This window comes from Lagopus leucura, unplaced genomic scaffold, assembly GCF_019238085.1.
Source record: "Lagopus leucura isolate 7727_CA_CO unplaced genomic scaffold, USGS_WTPT01 Super-Scaffold_741, whole genome shotgun sequence".
Classification (NCBI taxonomy): Eukaryota; Metazoa; Chordata; class Aves; order Galliformes; family Phasianidae; genus Lagopus; species Lagopus leucura.
In genome coordinates this window covers 8,328,260-8,349,975 of record NW_024962256.1, presented here as the reverse complement: position 1 = coordinate 8,349,975, position 21,716 = coordinate 8,328,260, and the positions used below count along the sequence as shown (strand labels likewise).

General features: G+C 42.2%; 2 protein-coding genes across 5 annotated transcripts; one reads left to right on the top strand and one right to left on the bottom strand.

The window, feature by feature from the left end:
- Window positions 1–321: 321 nt before the first annotated feature.
- On the bottom strand, window positions 322–15,689 carry LOC122175786 (disintegrin and metalloproteinase domain-containing protein 9-like). 4 transcript variants are annotated; one of them, XM_042863731.1, is made up of 22 exons: window positions 15,505–15,689; window positions 13,068–13,180; window positions 11,856–11,932; window positions 11,183–11,261; window positions 10,102–10,178; window positions 9,175–9,397; window positions 8,622–8,687; window positions 8,469–8,540; window positions 7,718–7,890; window positions 7,242–7,326; window positions 6,873–6,994; window positions 6,254–6,425; window positions 5,321–5,410; window positions 4,574–4,769; window positions 4,344–4,449; window positions 3,955–4,129; window positions 3,453–3,533; window positions 2,816–2,921; window positions 1,758–1,890; window positions 1,111–1,174; window positions 804–856; window positions 322–700 (listed from the first exon to the last, which is right to left on the bottom strand). In XM_042863731.1, the coding sequence occupies exons 1-22, from the start codon at window positions 15,572–15,574 to the stop codon at window positions 619–621; spliced, it is 2,415 nt and encodes an 804-aa protein (XP_042719665.1). In that variant the 5' UTR covers window positions 15,575–15,689; the 3' UTR covers window positions 322–618. The 4 variants fall into 4 exon arrangements, with proteins under 4 accessions (XP_042719665.1, XP_042719666.1, XP_042719667.1 ...); XM_042863732.1 differs by having other exon boundaries at window positions 13,068–13,165; XM_042863733.1 differs by lacking the exons at window positions 13,068–13,180; window positions 15,505–15,689 and having other exon boundaries at window positions 11,697–11,928.
- Window positions 15,690–16,979: 1,290 nt separating this feature from the next.
- On the top strand, window positions 16,980–21,213 carry CUNH10orf88 (chromosome unknown C10orf88 homolog). Its single transcript, XM_042863566.1, has 7 exons — window positions 16,980–17,116; window positions 17,234–17,431; window positions 18,182–18,254; window positions 18,797–18,809; window positions 18,897–19,003; window positions 19,588–20,054; window positions 20,669–21,213. Exons 1-7 carry the CDS (start codon window positions 16,980–16,982, stop codon window positions 20,895–20,897), a joined length of 1,224 nt encoding a protein of 407 aa, XP_042719500.1. The 3' UTR covers window positions 20,898–21,213.
- Window positions 21,214–21,716: the final 503 nt, after the last annotated feature.

Sequence of the window (21,716 nt, the reverse complement as noted above, 5' to 3'; positions counted from 1 at the left end):
GGCGGTTCGGGAAGTACGTGGAGGGTGACGAACGGTGCGGCAGCTGCCGGGCGCCCGACGGCAGCGGGCTGCGTTCCAAGGCCATGAAATCAAGATCGTGCCGGTGATGTACGTTAAGTCATCGCATTAGTGCGATTCTGCCATCTGAGGACTCCCGAGGGAGCTCGTTGCTTGCAGGACGCGCTTTGCCCCGCGGGTTTCCGCCTACAGGAGGGGGCGAAGGGGCCCGAAGGAGCTGCGGGCTGCCCGCGCAGGACGGAACTGGACGGCTGTTAAATGACCCCCATCCGCTTCTCCTCCCCTGCAGCTGAGGCTGCGCGCTGAGAAGCCCCGTTCTGCCATAGGTTTAAAGCAACCACAGCTGGACTTCAGGATTTCCGTGAAAGAAATAAAAACAAAAAGAAGGGTGAGGTAGAAGAGGCACAAACGCAGCCAGCAGCTCTTAGGCAATAATACAGTAAGGCAGTGATACAAAGGCTGTGCTCAGGGTCTCTCGGCACCGAGTCTTTCCCAGCGGTACGTGCTGCTGGAAGGATGCACACGTGGAGGGCTGCGAGATGCCAGCCCTCGTGCTTCTCCTTATCAGTTCCTGGCAGCAGTTGTGGCCCAGGAAGTTGCTCACACAGCGGGTCGGGGTGATGGGACAGCAGGGCGATGAGGTCCTGAAGGAACCGCGGGAAACCGCGTTTGTCCTGCCTGCCTGGAGGGGGGGAACAGCTTTGAGAAGTGCTTCGGCACCGAGACAAACCGTACTTCTGAGCAGGAATTTTGCCCCCTGTAGCAAACGTTTAAGTCATACAAACCTCGGACCGGGAAAATGCGATATGGTGAAAATATCAGGGCTTGCTGTGGTGGGCTAGGAGAGATGGCACAGATAATCAGGTTAGCGCAACACATTTCAAATCGTAGCTCACTATTCTCAACAGAACTAATGCTATGCAACTTTCAGACAGGGTGTTTTGTCCTGTCCAACACCCTCTGTTAGATGGCTTTCGTGTATCAATAAAACCACAACGTAATCAGGGCCTCATCATCAAAGGGCCTTAGGTGAAGGCACTGTATGACTGGGATTACTCAGCACGAAGTAATACAGCTATGCATCTGCCTTACCTGATCATTTCTTGTGGTATGGGTTGGTCTGTTGCTTTGCTTTGGTTGCTGTGCATTGTTATCCCTGAAAGGAAAACACCATCAGGAAAATCCCCATCTGGATTGACAGCATGAAGGGATGAATGCTTACAAAGGGACCCAGTTACAGATCTCATGTTTCTGACTTCACTCCTTCCTGGATGTGGCAAATAATTTCCATGTTCATCATCATGGAATGGCCTGGGTTGAAAAAGACCTCAAAGATCATCTGCTTCCAACCCCCTGCTGTGTGCAGGTCGCCAACCACCAGGCCATGCTGCCCAGAGCCACATCCAGCCTGGCCTTGAATGCCTGCAGGGATAGGGCATCCACAGCCTCCTTGGGCAACCTGTTCCAGTGCCTCACCACCCATGCTCCATGCCCCTGTGCCCATGAACACAATTACAAGTACCAATGAGAACGGTGCAGTGCATTTTAAGAAAAAAAAAATGCTTGAGAACTCACGATCAGAGCATCTGTATGAAAGTACTCACGTTTACCAATACCAGGACAGTCTTTCTCTTTGGGGGGCTATGTAGTATTTTTTACATAGAGCGTCTAACTAGATTGCTAAATTGATTTAGAGCACCTTCACAACCATTGAAATGCATTTGTAATAAGGATCATACCTGTGATGTCTTCTACTTTTCCTGCAAAACTTCCTCTTTATTGCGCCACGCTTAATTACTGCTATTACAGTCACAATCAGTACTGGCAGCACAACGAAGAAAAAAATAAGCAGGCCGTCCTGAAGTGATGAACCTGGAGAAAAATAACAGCAATCGTGTAAGACAGCTGTCTTGTTTCACCTCATATGAAAGCATTTTACAGTTAAAAATACCTTTCTGAGGTAAGAATTGCCATCTTTAAATTGCTATCAAGCAAAACTAATAATTAGGATTTGCATTTCCATAATCACAAATTGTCCTTACTCAGCCTGTGCTGTATGATATACAACATTCTCCTTTTAGTCACAGGTGTAAAAGGCTTTCCCTGGTCTCTCAGTGTAAATGTCAGAAAAATTCACTCCTTCTTCCCTTTGCATAATTTCATGGCTCTCAGCTGAGCAGTGATGGTGCAGCACGAACCTCCTTCATCCCTCTCATTGCAGTGACACCTTTTCCATATGTAAAGGCTGCTGGTTTCATACTCAAGCTGTAGCCTTACTATATCACAGAATCACAGAATCACAGAATTGTAGGGGTTGGAAGGGACCTCCAGGGATCATCGTGTCCAACCCCCTGCCAAAGCAGGTTCCCTACAGCAGGTCACACAGGTAGGCATCCAGGCAGGTCTTGAACATCTCCAGAGAAGGAGACTCCACCACCTCCCTGGGCAGCCTGTTCCAGTGCTGATATGTGTTTTATCAGGTTCAAGATAATTAGGAATTAAATATTTGAGAACATCTAACTGTTTTAAAATGTACAAGTAATTCTAAGTAATGAGTGTATTGTTTTTTATCTCAGATAAAACTAAAATGGAGCTTCTCCCTCGGACCAACTTGTGTAGGTCTGCAGACATCACAAATCAGATGCTGTTCAATCTCCAAGGCAGTCACAAATGAGCAGTAGAGAAAAAAGAAAAAAAGCCTTAGAAAAGAGACAGAAAACCACCCTGTATGAGTAGATTAATTAAATGGTAATGTAATGGCAGTAATGGCAGTAAGAAAGCAGTTTCAGAATCATACCCATGTGAGCTGGACCACTGTCAGTGCTGCCACCGTAGCCTGACTGGTTACAGAACGGAGGCGCCCATCCAGAATTGCAGTGGCAGTTGCCATTGTTGTTACACACCTGCAGCCAATGCAAAGGGGTTTAGTCAAGGAAAGGCTTTTTGGAAGCAGCCACTTTCAACCTCTGATGTATATCTTAAGTTACACATTAAGAACTGCAGGTGGGAACAAGAAATATTGCATAGTATTGCACAGAAGCATAGGAAGCATAAGCTCACTGCTTCCACAACGTTCCAGAACACTGAGTGGAAGAACTTCAGTTCTGAAACTGTCCGACTCCATTTTCATTCTTCACAGAGAAATATCTGCATCCTGAATCACCAGCCTGTCCTCCTCAGAGGAATACTCTCCTCTTACAGTTTGACAACTCAGAAATATTCAAATAGTCCCGAGGGAAAATTAGAAGAAATGTTTAGAAGTGTCTTGCAATGTTAGTGCTAAGGTGTTTACAGTGTACTGCTAACGTGAATTATGGATTAAAACTTTCAGTACAGAGCAGAATAAAGCAAAGCCATCTGTCAGGCTGTTGCTTTTACAGAGGCATTCTGCAGCTATCTTCAAGATGTAGAGCATGAAAACACCATCTACTCACCCCATTGCCATTACACTTCTGCTTTACATCGCAGCTGTAGCCCAGATGACTTGCATCCACACACTCAAAAGCTACACAGGCCTGGGAAAGTATTTAAGAAATGGCTTTTAAACGCAACATTCCCCCCAAATCCGATCCATTTTATACATATACTATATAATAATATACATTTTCAAGTCTACAGCTTTTGCTTATCAGCCCTTTGCCTTGGCATACAGAACACTGAGTCCTTAACAGCCTTATAGCTGTATTTATCTCACATTTTCTTAAATCTATGGATGCAGCTTGATGGAAGCAGTTTGAGTAACTGATAAGATTGCTCACTGATTTGTAGCACCACAGGTTGTTTTTAAGAGCTAATTAATTGTGTGCATATATCTGAACAAGCAGATTTCTAATGACATTATGGTAGATACATAAGTGAACCATTGAATGCTTTTGAAAGTTAAGAGCTTTCCAGCTGGTGCAATATATTGTGTACATATGCTGACATTTGTCTTACCTTCTTTTCTCCACATGCTGTTCCATCATGAACTTGAGCAGGATCAGGGATATCTGATCCTAAGTCAAAATCAGAGGACCAGCATAAAACCCCAGAGGCATTATTGACAACACTCCAAGCAGGAAGATTCTGAAGGCTAACAGAAGTGCACTGGAGCTTGCCACACAGACTGTGCCTGTAGTGAACAAATGGCACTTGGAGAGAAGATGAACAGCAAAAAAAACACACAAAAACCCCCAATATAAATGCAAATACACCAGCCAGTCAAATGTAGGCTGCATTTTAAACAAATACTCTTGTCTTAAACCTCTGTGCTCTACAAGTACATAACGGAATGTGTATTTTACACTGGAGATCTTAGGGGTGGCTTTTGTTTAGTACTGACTTACTGAACAGAACACTTCTTGTACACTCCACCTGTCATTCCACAGTTTCCAAATCTATCTCCTTTAATATTGGCTTTTTCAAAGCACAGATCAGGTGCTTTTCGTGCCCCTGTATGAAAAACAGAGATTCTTAGCAAGCCATCATGCTGTCTTAAAAACATGAGAAAGAAAAAGCAAGCAATGAAACGTCTCTAGAAGCCTACAAGTCTTTTTACATTAAATTATAAACTTACCTTTTCCATATATAGCTTCACACTGCGAATCAAAGCTCTGACACACTCCGTAGTAGCAATATGCTTCCATGTTGTTGCATGGGTAACCATTCATGATGTAAACATCATCTGGACAGTAGGCATAGCTTCCATTGCAGTATTCAGGGAGATCACAGAAATCCATTTTTGATCTGCATTCTGTTCCTGCTGCTTTAAACTGGAACAGGAGAAGAATGCTGCCTCACTTTTATTTCGTAACGGCACGACTTCAAACATGAAACAATGACAGCTGAGAATCTGTTTTTAAAGAAGGTTTCAAAGAAAATAAAATAGGGTGGGTTTTTTTTTTGATTAACATCTAAGAAAAAGTCCCAAACTTCCCTCAGGTTCATAGGGCACAGCTACAAAGCTTTTGAGCTGAGTTTGCAGAAGAGTTGGGTAGGTCGTACAAATGCACACACAAGCACAAATTAAAAAGTAGCCAACAATCAGGGACTGTGCAGATGCCTGGAGTTGCATAATGGAGATGACTATTGCTGAATCCCCTGATTACTTCTTCCTCCTGTGAGGGATGACACAGAGATGAGATTCCATTTCTAAGCTTCAGAACTCATCAAGAGACAAATTCTCTACCTCCATGCTCTCTGCTGGTGAATGTAGTTTGATGTAGAACTATGTCAAGAGATTCTATGGGATTCTTTTCCAACACCTCCTAAGAAAGCCAGCCTAGTAATGAATATCAGTTCAGCTTAATCAAACAAAGCCTACCTTGCAGTTTTTGCAGCACAGTCCCTGTGCACACTGCGATCCAGACGTAAGTTTGCAGGTGGCAGCATTGCAGCAAGGGTTGGTGCATTCCTGAGAAAGTCAGAAAGAAGGGAACACCATCTTTCTACCTTGTGTAGCTAGGAATGTAGCTGGTCAAGCCAAGTGCATGGACAAACCAAGCATTGCATACACTGCCTGTCTTGCATATGCTGAGACTGGTAGCCTCTCACAGAAAGCAACATAGTCTGGCTGTGGTTTTTTTTACAAGTCATCAGAAAAACACCTATTTTGATGGGCTATGCCATAGGAATATAAGATGGGTTTCCACTTTGGGCAGGCCAGTTTGTTTTTAAAATAACACTACTTATCCCACCCTGTCTCATTTTCCCACTACACTGGCAGTTTGATGTAGGGAAATGCTGATATCTTTTCTTGGCTTAGAAGAAGACCTATGCAATGGGGTTACTGGCAGCCTTTTTATTTATTGGTGTCTTTCTGGAGACACCAAAGAATGACCCAATATGCCCCATTCTTAGAAAGACACTTTCACAGTGTGAATATGACCAAAGTAATTGTGCTTTGGGCTAATTTTGAGGGCTACAGTTAGGAAACATGTAAGTGCTACACAAACTAGTGATCACTTTTCTGTTGCATAAATCTCTTACCTTGCTAAAACCAGCACAAAAACCAATGGCATTTTCACATGCTGTGCACTGAAATGCACTTCTCTGTTAGGCAATGACTCAAAGCTCTGTCAAGTCCAGTAGCCCTTAACTGAGTTCCTACCAAAACTGATTGTATCATTTTAGGCTTTTTCTAACATTTACCTTTATACAGCTTGCAAAAATGTGAACTGAAAGAAAGGCTCCCCAGATGTTAACACAAATCAGGTGTGCAAGTGTAACACACAAGTACACAGCTGAATTCCATTACCTGTGGCTTTCCACAGTCACATTCTTCATTGCTATCAATCACGTTGTTACCACAGACAGGCTCTTTGTAAACATTACTTGTTTTGGGTGGATTTCTGAGGCAGTTTCCTCCTCCATTTAGAACAAGGTTCTCAAAATCATCAGCACTGCAGGAACTGAAATTCCTGGATCCCCTGGAAAGCACAATGTTTTCATTAGATTTTCCTTGCAAAAAGACAATTCAGTAAAATACTGTCACTTTTCCAGATGTTAGAGATCTTGAAATATTCTCTTTTTGCTTTGTTTTGTATTACTTTTAGAAATAAAACGAGATTTTCCTTTTTTCAGAAGCAAAAAAGACCCATCAGATTATACATTCTTATAGAAAATAGGCTTCCAAAATCCCTCATTTGTGCTGAGTCCAAAAATGCCTGATTGCAATATCTTCTGACCAGGTCAGAAAATAGGCAACGATTCAAACAAATGCAAATGAAATCAAGCCCAAACATTCACTCCATGATCAAAATCTTCAAACGACTTCTCATTCACAAAAGTTCCTTGGTGCTCGTGGAATCTTCTCAGTTTACAAGACATAGGCAGTGCAGATACATAACAGTCATTAAATTAAATGGAAATCTTACTTATCTGTGCTGTACATAATGTAGGATGCAGGACACCTGTTATCATCATGTTTCATTCCAAGGTTATGTCCCAGTTCATGTGCAACTACTGTAGCATGACGTAACACATTGTTATGATTCAACTAATAAAGAGAATCAGTGTTAAAAATTATGAAAGTAAAGTACTACGTTTCTACCTGCCCACTTATTCAAGCCACAGGTTTCTTAGAGGCCACAAAAACACAAAATTGTGTTGCAAAGCAAAACCAGCAAGAAATGGCAGTTTGCCACTGTTTATTTTCAGGCAGGGCTAAATTCTGCTGCCCTTTCTGTTCCTTCTAACAGGATCATAGTGTGACAGTAACACAGTCAGCCATGGAATGTACTCACAGTGCTGATCGACCCTCCCTGCACCTGTGAGCAGACAGTACCCACAAAAGCCATTCCGATGGATCCGCTGTAAGAGTCTCTCCCTCTGTGACAGAAGCAATTTGAAGGCGGTGTTGAAAGAGGAGCTGAACGTTTAAGGTTGCTTCTAAAAGGCGCTGATGAAACAAATACTGCAAAGCATAATTTGGTCTTCTTGAAGACAAGAAGAAAGTTGCACGATACCATGGTCTCAACTAATAATACTGGGATAACACTGGTTGGAAATAATGATCAGTCACCAAAGCCTGCTGTATCAGTGCCTCTAAGATCAAACTACATTCATTACATTCTCTTGATTTCTTTTTTGCCAGGTTAAAGCTGTTTGGAAGTTGAGGGAATTGTTTTCCAGTTATGTTTTCATTCAGATGTGAAACAAAACCCACATATATTAGCAACTCTGGCAGCGTGGCCAGTTCTGCCACTAAATAAAAACTTACATTATGAGATGGCTGACATCATTTCTGGATCGCTTAAGAAGATCTTTCTGTCTCCAAGAAACAAATCTACTCAGTACATCTCCAGCTGAACCCTCCATTACAGAGATTTGGTTTTTATCTGTCCAGATCTCTAATCCAACCAAAACAATCTGGATATTCAATGCACTGTACATCTGGAAAGGGGGAAAAAAAGGTGATGACTATCCATCAGTCAGGTTCAAGTGAGTTATGAAGGATTTCTTCGTTACTGCTTCATTAACATGAAGCCAAACAGTGACTGAGACGTAAGTTTAGTTTCTTTGAATAGTTACAATCTAGTTTAATATTAAGAAATACATGACTGAAGGCAATCTACCTCATGAATATGCTTAAAGAGATCTTTCAGGTGACATTGGAAAGATAATGTTCATTCATTTTCTTAGCTAACTGCGTTGAGGAGAAACTGTGAGCATGTCATTGCATTCCTTATGGAATTATTCACAATGCTGACAGTTTGCTTAGGGAAAAAACAATTGCAAACAAGTCAAATACTCTTCCTGGAAACATAAAAAGTGCTGCAGACCTCAGGTTTGTGGTCTGCACCTCTACAAGTTCTGTGCACAGATACGCAGCATGCCTTAATATCACAAATTGCCACATAACTTCCAAATACACTCTCAGGACACAGCTGCACAGATTTACTGAATTATTTTCTCTTTTGAAAACTAAGACATATAAAAGCTACTGAACATAGGTAACTGAACAGACCTACCCCATCAACATAATTAATCAGCTCAACGGTTTCCTTTTGCACTGCAGCAGGATCAGAGTTCTTCTGCAAAAACTGTAAGATGCCACATGCAAACGTCAGTGAAAAGTGTTAATATTTTAACATAAGGCATTTAGCATTCTACAGAGTCATTACCCTGTGATTATCCACAACCACAAATAATTCCACATAGCTTTTCTGTGGCAGGACAGCTCGCTTCTTCTGCAAATTAGAAAGCACAGTAAGTTAATGCTGCCTAGTGGATTCAAGGTTTTTAACTCATCCTTCTCATCTTTTTCATTTAATGTACTTACAAAGAAATTTGCATTTTTAAACTGGCCTCAAATGTAAGTTAGCTTTAGATTTCCACGCCAGTATCAGTATGTTAGCACTTTACTTTTGGTCAGACCTTGAGATGCATGAGCTGAATGGCAGCTTCATGCCTTCCATACACCCATGGGCTGAGCTCTGCTAAAGGACTGCTTCAAGTTATGTTAGATTCCCATTGTGCTATTCTTCTCTTTCAGAATTTATCAGAAGTCCCAACAGTTTGGGGTCCACGAAAACGTGAGCAACAGGAGGTGCTCAGCCAAACCCACCTGCAGTGATACCATGCCAAAGCAAGGCTCTGCAGACCCTTTGCTACTGGGACAGACTGAGGAAATAGTTTGGACTGTAGCCCTCGGGAGAGAAACAGGAATGTATTTACCCTCAAAAGCTCTTCCCTACTAGAGGTACTGTTTAGTGAAAATGCATATTTCACAGACTGCTTCACAAACATCTGCATCTCATGATGAAGGCTGTCATTCAGCACACCACAATGGAAAGGAATATGCTGCATGTCTTCTAACTGGTAAAACCTGTGTTCAAACGTTCTGGATGTGTGGAGTGGCTCCATTCCATACCATTTGCCAGCCATGTAGATAATTCCTCTAATGAGCATAAAAGAATGAAGAATTATTTCTCTCTCGTGATTATGACTAGGGCAGTGAACAGTAGATAAACACTTCAAAGCATAATTATTCTTGCCACTATCTTAACATAAATTATTATCTCAAATTATCTCAGTATAGGGAGTGAATTCAGAAGCCCAACAGGATCTCAAAAGAAAAAACAGTACTCATTGAAGATATTGATCTTATGGAAATATATGCTCCTTGAATCAATTACTGGGAAAGCATAACTGTTGTGGATGGTCAAGCACTGGAACAGGCTTCCCTGGCAACAAACAGCACTCTTAGATATATAGTTGAGCTCTTAGATTGCTCTGCATGGAGCCAGGAGTTGGACTCAGTGATCCCTGTGGGTCCCTTCCATGGACAGGATATTCTGTGCACTTGTATCTAGGATTACAGGCCTTTGCTCATGCCTGTGTTCTACATGTATTTAGATCACGCTCTCCCTTGTGTTGTCTTTCTCCCCGAAGGAATTTCAGATAAGTGATAAATAGTAGTGGAGACAAAGAATAAAACCTGTATAGAGTTTCAGCTCCATCAAGATGTGAAACGTAAAAAATCTTTGCAAGACAGGATGGTGCTTCTTTCCGTGAGTAAGATGGATATTAAGGCTTTTGTTTTGTTTTTACTGGTGGTGCTGTACAGTTAATTATCTCCAAGCAAAAAGCAAGAGGTCATACCTCAGGCCATCGCACGTGCTAAGAGCAAGCACTGAGTCAGCCATTCCTTCAACAGCACCATGGTAATAACAGTGTGTCTGAAATGCAACAAGACCCCATAATTAATGGCAAAATAAGGTTGCTGTGTTCAAATTCAAACGTATTTGGTAACCAGCCTTATTATTTGCAGGATGTTATAGCTGACTTTTGCAAATTGAAAGTGTTCCATATTCTAAAACAATCCCAAATTTCTTGGGAGTAAAATATTACTTGACATGAGTAGTAACTTCTACAGAATCTGGTCCCCTGGTTCTAGAAAATAAAGAGCTTTTTTATTTAACCTGTCACCATCTTTTCATGAGATCTTTGTGTCTCTATTGCTTATCTTGTTCTCACATAGAATCCTCTCCAAGGCTGATCCAAGAAGCTCTGCATGCACAAAGCAGTCTCACTGAGCCAGCATGCAGGTAAAGGCCAAAATTAAACATAAAAGCATTCTGAAGGTTTGCTCAAAACTACAGAGCTTTGATGCTGCCATTGTACATTTCATTTCAATGTACATTTCAATGTACATAAATGTACATTGTACATTTAGCAGTGTACTATGCAAAGGTGACCTAGTTGGGTAGCTCAAATTCAATCTTGGCATAATTTCCTGTGCCTCCTTTCTCACCTTACAAAATAGTGATGCTGTATCATCAGAAAAAGTATGAGGACACGACTGCTCCCTCATAAAACATGAAACCTTCTGTTCTATATCACATAAACATTAATGCTATAAGTAGAAAACCTTGACAAAATCTCTCTCCCAGCATATAGTTCTTTTTCCTATGGGTGCCCTTCATTGGCATGCCTGCATTTCCCTTTCCACTGCCAAAAATGTAAACAGTTTTTATTGTTCTGCTGTACAGACACAAAGACACTCAGAATGAATGGTCACACACATTCACTTTTGCTTTTGAAATGCATACAGATGCACCTATATCCTGGCTGCTGCTCTCAGTTCTATCGAATTGTTAATAAGGCCTTCAGTTCAAAAAGCTTGGGTTCTCTGCTTTGAGGAAGCTCTTACCCGAAAGGGGAAATTTAAGATGTACAATACCTTGTTTTTTGATTGTGTTGCCTCCAGTTTCCCATTTTTCCCATAGGTATATAGCATAAAGTCTTTGCTAACAAGGTCTCTGCAAACAAAAACAAACTACTGCTCTTTTAAGGGTCTATAAAGCAAGAAATAAAACAAAAATCCTAGTAAGTACTACATTGTTAGCAGCATACTCCTCTTATATTATTACTAAACTGCATAGACATGAAAGAGATACCTCCAGAATGAGCTGAGCTATTTGGAAAATGTGTTGTTTTGAAGTAGTTTAACTAAAATATCCACAAAGTAGGACCTGAGCAGACTATGTTATATCAGGGCCTGGAGGCCTGGACTGTTACTGACTCAGAAACAACGAAGAACAACAGACAAATTTATCTTAACTCCAACATTACTAACAACCCTCCCTGCCAAAAATGGATATGAATTCTACTTTTCCAGGATTTTCTGAAATCTACTGCTGTGTGGTGCTAATAATAAATTCATTGAAATCAAGTTGTGCACAGAAAAATATTACCTTGTGCTTGTGAGGCAGCACCATAACAGAGACACTATAGAACATATTTTGTGATTATGGCAGTCTGCCCTCAAAGTGATTTCTTCTGTGTAACAATACTTGGCTGCATGCAACCACATTCAAACATGGAATGATATCCTAGAGCACTCTGTAACATACTTATTTTTCTTCAGTGTTAGGAGGTATGTTCCATTTCTGGTTTTAATGGAGTAAGAAAGATTGTCATCTGAATGCTCCTGAAAACAGAAGAGAAATATCATTCAGTCAATTTTTACCTGGGTGTGCCAGTTCCATGCTCTCTTTGATAACAGAGCTCCAACTACCACGTATGTGTGACGTATTCACTTGATTCACAAAACACACATTTCCTCCCCCTTGCACTTTCTGCACTTAAAAGATTCAGCACCACACTCTACATTCTTTCCTATGGAAAGTTTAAATTCTGCTAGGCTATAAATAATCATACAGAAGACATAATGAAAAATCATACAAACTACACAGAAGATTATGTCTGCCTTTAGAGATCTGCAGAAGGAATGAAGATACGCTGTCTACAAAAAGGTCAATAATTACCATTTGTGGTATTAATAACTAAAAAATAAGTGTTAATTAAGCTAAAAATAGGCGTCCATTGTATAGCTTTACAGTCTCAGGAACCTCAGCATCCTCAGATGCTCCTGAGGATGTAGTGGAGAGGATATAGGCACAGACCAGACGAAGGTGGCCAGAGGTAGTTTCCAAGGAAGGCACAGCCCATGTATGCACTCTGCTGAACTATCACGTCAAGTTTTGTGACACTCCTTATGTAAATCACCATCAGCCAGCTGAACAACATGCAAACACTTCCTTAGGTAATCAGTTTGCACAGGGATGACTAACCATTTCATTATCAGTTATTTCAATAATTGAACTCCGTATCTGGTGTAAAGGTAAATGACCTCGGAGCGGAAGAACTAAGGTTCAGATCTCTCTAACTCATTCATTTACCTGTAGGATTGTATGGGACCACTTGTACCAAGGGAGCATCTGCCCTTCAGGTGCTACATGATTGAAATCTCATGTTTTCTCAAAGACTGTGTACCGAGTACAACAGAATATACACAGCATGGACATTAGCTCAAGTTCAGTGTCTAATCTGACTTGGAGGAGAATGAAATATTCCCCATTCTCCTTCCTACTTCTGTCTCATAAGGCAGGACTAGTGCAGTCCTAGATCTCTTTGGGAACAAATTCACTCAAAACTACTCAAGAAAACTTAAGAATCTAATCTATATCAACATAAACATAAAGTATGTATGCATGCATGAATTGTAGGGGTTGGAAGGGACCTCATCGAGACCAGCAATGTTAGAAACAAAAGTAACAACAAACCTCATGAAGAAATGGGTGATGTTTATCTCTGCCTGTCAACCTTTGAGGAATAATGATTTCGAATGCAGAAAGTCTGGATGCCTCTTCAGAATATGCACCTAAAAATGAAATTCCTAAGGAATCAGAAAGGGTAAGTGATGTCTGGTGTTGGCATCAGGACAGAGATGATAGCTGAAAAATAATTCTGAGCAGACAATAAATGGAGAAAAGGAGTTTCACCAGCATGGAACCCAAACCAAAACTGCCTGTGCTGCGTTTGGTTTGTTCCATCTCTGCCTGAGTTCTGGGGTTATGCTGAGAAAGTCAAAGAAATCAATGTTTTCATTCATGGCCAAAGTATTCTGCGTTCCTGGGTGTATAAACTAACTGTATCTTGGTTACTTACATTACAGACTGAAATGGTAACTCAAGTTTTGGTCATTCTTTCATATAGTCATTATGAAAACAAATGATTGTATGAAAAAAAAATAAAATCCCACAGCTGTAACATCACACAAATCCCGAGTAAAAGAAAATCTAAAAATCTGACCAAAACAAAAAGCTCCTGTATTCAGAGCATGCCTTGAATAAATAGCTCAGGAATGGTCAGACTGATGCAAAAGGAGGTAAAATCTGGTTTCAGCTGCAGTCTTCCAGAGGACATAAAAAAAGCTACCAAATTAGCTAAATCTCCCATATTCTAACCCTTACCTATTAACTTTGTCTGTCCTTTTTGAAACACTTTCTTTTCCCATGACGGATGCTTTCAACCTGAAGTACTGCAGAAAAAGTCAGTATCTATCCTCTCTGTCCACCCATCTGCCCTCTTCTAGGAAGTTTTAAGGCAGCTGGCCAGTTAAAATTAACCGTGCGTGAGATTTTGACATCTCAAATACCATTCAGTTCCTTCAGGTTTTGTGAAATCACCTTGCTGGATGTGCAATGTGCTGATGTGTCTGCTGGCAGCAGTGCTCTCTAGGAGTGGCTGATGGATACTTGCTCAGTTACGCTCACGTTTCTCCTGTATTTTTTGGTGAAAGGTTTTACACACTATGAGTTGTCTTCAGAACACCATCCCAACTCAGGAAGCTAAAGCTAAGGAGTCAGTTGAGCGTCCAGTTTCAGTTACAGGCAAAAACCATCTCCAGTGACCTTTTGGAAAATTGGGAGAACTTCTCCTCCCCTTTTTTTCTGCCTGTTCATTAAAGTGGTTTTAGTGTTTCTTTTGGTCAACAAAGACACAACCGTTGCTTTTATACAGGTTACAGAGTCAACAATAACGTGAGCTTTAACAACCTACTTCTTAAATTGTTCCCTGTGAGGAAACAAAGAGATTCCTGCTCATTCGTAGTAGGACAAAGTTAACCCCAGCCTCTCCGGTTTCTGTGAAAGGAAACTAATTGCAAAGAAGCCACATGGCAATCATGAATCACCAATTCAAAGCAAGGAGAAGGACTCCTCAGTGTAATGATGATCTCTACCTATTAGATAACATCAGGAGTTTTGAAAACTAGGTGCAGGTAGACTATCATTAACATTAAATACTGCCATTACCATCAAAATGTGGAAGCTGCTAATAGCAAAACAGGCTTGTAGATAATATTGGCGCTCCCTCTTTACTTTTGTCTTTTTATCTGAAATAATAACTTTGTTAACTAAATCATAAAATCTGTTCTGTTTTGTAAGTGCATGTAGAGATAAGGGCAGAAGTACGGTTCTCACAATTCAAATGTTGACATCTGAAAGGAAGCTTTTTTACAATGATGGCGGTGAGGCACTGGCAGAGGTTGCCAAGAGGGGTGGTGGCGCTCCATCCCTGCAGACCCCCAAGGTCAGGCTGGAGGGGGCTCTGAGCATCCAATGGAGCTGTGGGTGTCCCCATTCACTGCAGGGAAGTTGGGCCAGATGACCCCAGAGTCACCAAAAGGTCCCTTACAACTCAAATAATTCTATAATGACTCTATAAGAAAAGCATGAAAGCACCTGTAAAATTGGTCATAAACATACAACTTTCTAAGAAATATTTCAGGCATTACGTCTACTTCTAAAATCGGAATCCTAATCATCAATGTAAAGAAGTTAATGTGGACATCAAACAAAACATTGCTGGAATTTCAATTCTTCAATTCCATTTCAAATCTTTTTCTCCACTTTTTACTGTCCATCAGTGACACCAGCTGCCAGTTATCACAACTGGTGTCATGTGGGGAAGGAGATGTTTTTAAACACCTACTATGTCATGGGGGAAAAAAACCACAAAGAACTAAGCTATAAGAAGCTTCAAATTGCAGGATTTTCCCTAAGCCAGAGCTTCTTGGATAGGAGATCTGCTAACAGCCTAATGCCTAAGGACAGTCATGCCTTGGTTTGAAAGGTCTGCACGTTTCTGGTTGGAATTGGAGAGTACAAGAATTCCTGGGTAAACTTTCCGAATACGTAACAGAAATGAAAAGCTTACCTTTCATCCAACAAGAGTTTCCAGTTAAAGACAGTCCAAAAGTGAGGAGAAACAGGCCGTGCCTTAGCATGACTAGATTTCCTGCAGACACGGTACCTGGCTCTCAGCCGCTCTGCACGGAAGGAGAAGAACGAGCACCGTCTGCTCTGGAGGTAAACAACAGAAAAAGCTCTGATACTTCATCTCTGCTAAGGAAACGGGAAGTAAAAGTTCATCCATTAGGCTTGCAAGAAAACTGGTTAGGCAGCTTAAGGCAAACAAAAAGCAGCTCTCTGAAATGCTGATTGGAGGCAGACAGCCACATCATGCCAGGACCAAGCTGGTTTCTTCTGAAGGACTTTGAGTGTTACCACAGTGAGGTTATATGAGATTCAAAACATCCAGTCTTGCTAGCAACGGATCTGATATTTGAGATATTTGTACTGGTCGCTGCTAGCTGAGCAAAATGTACTCTCTGGAATTTCAGCTTGTTGTTTTCCTTTATTTTATCTCTACTAATATGAAAAATGCAGTGCTTATCAACAGATGGAAATCCTACAGCTGTATGGAACACAGGATAATTCTCCTCACCAAAAGTCTGTAATGTTGAGGACTCCATCACTCTTCCAGGATCAGAATCATCTCCCAAGGCACGGAGCGACAGCATCGTCACCAAGAGCAGACAGTGAACGCTCCCAAAGATGAAGGCAGTGCAATTTGGAAGCGCTGAGCACCTTTAGGAACCCAAACAGGAGACTGACACAACAAGGCTTTCACACTGAAACATTTATATTGAGCAATTAATTTTAATTCATTTTGAATTAAAGCAGAGCGAAGCCAGCGCTGGTCAGTCACACAAAATAAAGGCTCAAGTGCAAAAACTAAACAAAAATCAGAGATGTCATCGCTGTCATATTGTCCTGGATAAAGCCTGTGCAAATCTCCCTAATTAACAGACCTAATTCCCTCAGCCAAAGCACCAAGAACTCGATATCTGAGCTCCCTGGGCTCTCATCCACAGCACAGCGGAAAGAGAAACGCTCCCTGACTCCAGAAGCCAGGATCCTACTGCAAATTAAATGAACCCGATCTTTTATTTATGCTCTCCTTCCTACTATTAGCACGCCGCCTGGAATACAGGGCCTGCATCGCTCCAAGCGCTGCTCTGCTGTGGTTATTTTAGATTGGGTATCAGGAAAAACTTCACAGGAAGGGTTGTTAAGCACTGGAATGGGCTGCGCAGGGGGGTGGTTGAGTCACCATCCCTGGATGTGTTTAAAAACCGTTTGGATGTGGTGCTCAGGGACGTGATTTAGCGGAGGGTCGTTGGAATTAGGGTGGTACCGTTGCACTGGATGACCTTTAAGGTCTCCAACTTGAGCGATTTCATGACTCTTAACTCCCGCAGCACTGAGGAGCCCTCAGCGCCGCCCCGCGCATGCGCGCAACCCCGCCCCGCGCAGCCGCTCTGAGGCCGGCAGACTCCGCGCGCGGTGATGGCGAGCGGCGGCGCGCCCTGCCCTGCGCCTGCCCCGCCCGGCGTGACCGTGGGCTGCTCGTGGTCCTGCGCGCCACCGGGCGGCCTGGACCGGGCGCTGTGCCTGCGGCGCGGGGCGAGCCACGATGAGGCGAGGTGAGGGAGGAGGAAGGGAAGGGGGGCCTCCCGTCAGCTCCTCGCGAGGGGCGGCAGAGGGCCGGGGTGGGGAGCCGGCGTGGCGGGGTAACGCGGCTGTGGCGCTTCCCTCCTCAGCGGCGAGACCGTGGCGCTGGAGCGGCGGGCGGGCGGCGGGGACGCGGCGTGCGTGCTGCAGCTGGAGTGCCGGGCGGGCGCCGAGCGGGTGGCGGCAGTCGGCGTGGTGAGCGAGGCCCGGCACATGGAGGTGTACGTGGGCGAGGAGTACTGCGGAACCGGGCGGGGGGTGAGCGCCGGAATCCTGCAGCCACCGGGGTGAGTGAGCGGCTGGGGAGCGGCGCGCTGCGGGCTGTCCATCGGGAACCTGAGCCGGGAGCGGGCTGGTCGTAGAACCACGGAGTCACTCGGGCTGGAAGAGACCTTAGAGATCATCGAGCGCTACCACAACTTAACCGTACCACCCTAACAACCGTCTGCTAAATCACTGAGCACCACATCCAAACGGTTTTTAAACACATCCAGGGATGGTGACTCAACCACCTCCCTGTGCAGCCTATTCCAGTGCTTAACAACCCTTCCTGTAAAGAAGTTTTTCCTGATATCCAACCTCAAATAACCCTGGCGCAGCTTGAGGCCATTACCCCTTGTCCTGTCACCAGTGAGAAGAGACCAACCCCGCTCTGCTGTAAGCACCTTTCAGATGTTGGAAGACAACAATAAGGTCTCCCCTCAGCCTCCTTTTCCCCAGAGTGAACAGCCCGTCCCCCCAATCTCACTTCATAGGCCATATTCTCCAAGCCCTTCACCAGCCTTGTTGCCCAACTTTGGACCTGCTCCAGCACCTCCATGTCCTTTCTGTACTGAGGTGCCCATTAAACTGTTGTGTGGCACATCTGCTTAATTAGCTAAATGAAAACATCCAACTGAGAGCCTCAGGGGCGGTGTGAGTGATACATCCTACCCCCAGAGCTGCACTGACCTGTAGTGTGCCCACACATGGAATATCAAGTTAAAACTCCCTTGGAAATAGGTTGGGTGTCACAGATTTCTCCTTTCGTTTTGCAGTGAAACTGAAACTGTGACTTTATATGAAAAGTATCTGAAATTGGAATGCCCAGCGACCTCTTGTAGGATTAAGGTAGGGAGCTTGGTGGAAACCTACAACTTCTCATTGTCTTTTTAATCATTTCATTGACTAAATTGCATCATCCTTCCTCAGATTACTGTTATTTCTGTACCATAATCACATAACCAATTAAGATCATTTGGTTGTTGTATATCTTAATAGTTCTTGTAGTTTTCTTTCGCAATTTTCTTTTCATGAAGTTGCAACCTCATAGAGAAAAGCCTTCATACATCAAACACATTATAGGCAATCTGCAGTTACTATATAGTCAGAACTATGAGCCCCACTGTAGATATGTACATTGGTAATAGGAGCCCTGTGATGCAGATAAATAAGCTTAGGAAAATCTATACAGCTATTGCTGAATTTAAGTACTGAGAAGAGTATTGATTGATTTTTCAATCCTGCAAGCACCTTCTGTTCAGTCAGAATTCTTCTAAGAGTAACAACCAGAAAGAAATCAACTTCCCAACATATTCATACAAAGAAAATGTTGAATTGTGGTTTTTTTTTTTTCTTCCTAACCAAAATACCTTTTTTCCTTCTTGCATTAGCTGCTCTCCATTGGTGAGAAACAAAGGGTACTCATCAGTAAAATAATTGTACAACTGAATACAGTTTCAGCAAAACTAGCAACTGATTTTCCTTCACTAGGATCAAGCATAGATCTAGACAGAGTGCAAACTATAATGGAATCTATGGGATCTAAGTTGTCTCCAGGTGCTCAGCAACTCATGGACATGGTCCGGTATCAGCAGAAAGTAAGTGACTGTGCTGCTCCATAAACATCAATAATGCTGTTCTGTGACTTGGCCTTCTGTGACAGTTAAGCATGTTCTAAACTGATTAGGTGGAAAAAGTTTTGGTTGTTTTTAACCTAGCCTTCCTGGCTTATCTGTTGCTAGCCTGAAATGCATGTAATGGATTAAGAGCATGTGCTCAAGGAGTCACGTGAAGATCAGAGTTAAGCATGTTGTATCACTGTCGTCATTTTCAGCTTCACTGTTGCCCTGTTGTCCTTTTGTCCATGTCACTTGTCACTTCTTGTGATTTCTTAGGTGATGGACACGTTTCTTGTTGTCTTTGGGGTGTAAGTAGATGGATTAGTTTGTCTTAATTGTTATTAAAAGCATGTCATGAAGTAATGAACACATAGCACATGCAAGGAAAGTTTTTCTATGCTTTTCCCTATGAATATAATTCACAACTACTTATAAAGTCATTATACCACCCTAGTAGAATGCTGTAATCACTTGGAATTAAATATATAGCACGGGTGCTGTTCCAGTATCACTTTCAGTATGTTTAAGTACTTAATATTTAAACGCATCTTTTTTCTTACCAGCAGAACAGTTTACCTCTTGGAGACAAACTTAGCTGGATATTTGGGAAGAGCTCAGACTTTGGAAGCGAGCATCCAGTGGATGGATTTCACAGTGCAGCCATTCAGACATCACTGCATCAGTCAGTCAGTGAATCTTCGTCTGTCAGAAATCCTGCGACAAGTGAGACAGGATGTGAAAACATAAATCCTGATCTGAAAGCACAGCTTCCTGAAGGAAGGGATACTTCTAACTCTACAGAACTTAATACACAGCAGAGTACAGTTGACCTCAGAAATGATTTTAAAGCTATGGGATCTTTGCTTATGCAGGAGCAAACAGACAGAATCCAGAATGTAGCTGCTCCACAGATGCTTCTTCCTTTTCTTCAGAACTTATGTAGTCAAGTTAATCATCTTCGGCTAAAAGATGGTGAGAAGCATCTTGATAAAAATGTGGCCACTAAAGAAGAAGGCATTCAAACTGTTGGGTAAGTTAACTTTGTGCTTGCTTAGCTAGCAGCTTGTGTGTATTAGCAAGTTTAAATGAGAACACGAGCATTTTATTCTGTTTGTACCAACAGTGCAGCTAGTTTGATAGATACCCGAAGAACAACAGGAGAAACTGAGCTGCAGGAGTGTTGCCTAAGAAGCAGGGTTCTAATAAAGCCTGGATATCTCCAGGTCCTGGGACAGTACTGTATTTTTAAAGAATACCACGTAAAAATAAAGAACTGTGTACTGTGTGTGTAACTCTGGAAATGCTTTGCTAGGAGAGAATAAAGCCTGTCATGTGGGCAAAACTTGAGCTCTTGTGTATACTGTTGAGCTATATGGATTTCCTTATTTATAACTAGGTCTTCTAATGCATAATTGAGTCTTCAAAAAAAAAAAAAAAAATAGAAGGTGAATTTACATCCTCTGTTTATTATAAAATTTGCACACATAAAGTGTGACAGACAAGGTTTTTGCTTATGGTAAAAATCCCATCAAACCTTCATTGTCTTAAGAAATGAGATTTTACACTCCAGCATCCATATCACTGTCATGCTCCTTGTCATCAAGAAACAAGGTTATACTGACTGTTATCTTGCTCTTTTCACAGAGTAGAACAGCAGCCTATTTGCTCCTATCTGGAGAAGATCATCTCCAAAAGCATGGATCTGATGGAGAAAAAACTGACAGACTACATCGATCGCCAAATCCAGGCTCTGCAGGCGCACATAGATGATAGAATGGTTCTCTTAATGGACTTGCTTCAGAACTCAAAGCAAAACAAAATTTCACAAGCACACTATGACTCTAATGAGGGATTCTCTAATGGGGAGAGATAAACATACGTAGATATGGAACTCCAGTGCAAGTATTTTTAAGGGCAGTTACACTTTACAAAGCTTCATATTTATGGAGTTATAACTGCAGAGAACCTCAGTGTTGATGACTTGCATTTTGTTACTGTAATTCTCCACTGTTGTACACAGTTGTTAGTTTTATGAAAGATCGTAAGAATGAGTGGTTTTCCTAAAAAAAGAATTTTGTATGCCTTTTGTGGCTTATTTATTTAAGGAGCTTTGCTGAAAGCCATGTAAAACATGGCTTCCCAGTGTTGAAAAAAAATGAAGTACACTAAATAAACTGAGTTACAGCATATCTTTATGTATGTGTAATTAATTCCCTTTGCTTCTGGCTTGCTTTATGACATGTAGCATGTTCCCACTAGAATGGGACATGGTTTCTTTGTGGTTTTGGTTTATTTTAATGGGACTCCTGATAAAGCTGTTTATTTCTCCATTTGTAAAAGGAAGGGTAGCACCTGCACTGCTTAATTTAAGCTGTATAAGAATCAGGCACAGAGAGGGAGGAGTTGCAGCCTGGGCCCTTTGAAAGCCTTGCTGGCTCTGCAGGCACTCACATTAGGAGTGTAGGTTCCACAAATGATCCCTAAAACAAGACTGTTTTGCTCTCTTTTCTTCCTAAAGATATTGATCCCTGCAGGAACGATCCATGCAGGTCCTTTCCAAGGGATCTCCTTGCCAGGTAGGATGTGCTGGGGTAGGATCTGCTACATTTTGGCACTTAAAGAAGTAGTCTAATGCTGTAATAGGATGATAATAGCAGCATGGCAAAGTCTTTGTCTACAGCAAATGAAAATG

Coding starts and splice junctions, on each gene's coding strand:
- LOC122175786 (XM_042863731.1), bottom strand. CDS start 15,574: ATGCTAAGGCACGGCCTGTTTCTCCTCACTTTTGGACTGTCTTTAACT. Junction 5,411..6,253: donor GTGACTGTGGAAAGCCACAG/GTAATGGAATTC, acceptor TGACTTTCTCAG/GAATGCACCAACCCTTGCTG. Junction 701..803: donor TCGCATTTTCCCGGTCCGAG/GTTTGTATGACT, acceptor CCCCCCCTCCAG/GCAGGCAGGACAAACGCGGT.
- CUNH10orf88 (XM_042863566.1), top strand. CDS start 16,980: ATGGCGAGCGGCGGCGCGCCCTGCCCTGCGCCTGCCCCGCCCGGCGTG. Junction 17,117..17,233: donor GCGAGCCACGATGAGGCGAG/GTGAGGGAGGAG, acceptor TTCCCTCCTCAG/CGGCGAGACCGTGGCGCTGG. Junction 20,055..20,668: donor GAAGGCATTCAAACTGTTGG/GTAAGTTAACTT, acceptor CTCTTTTCACAG/AGTAGAACAGCAGCCTATTT.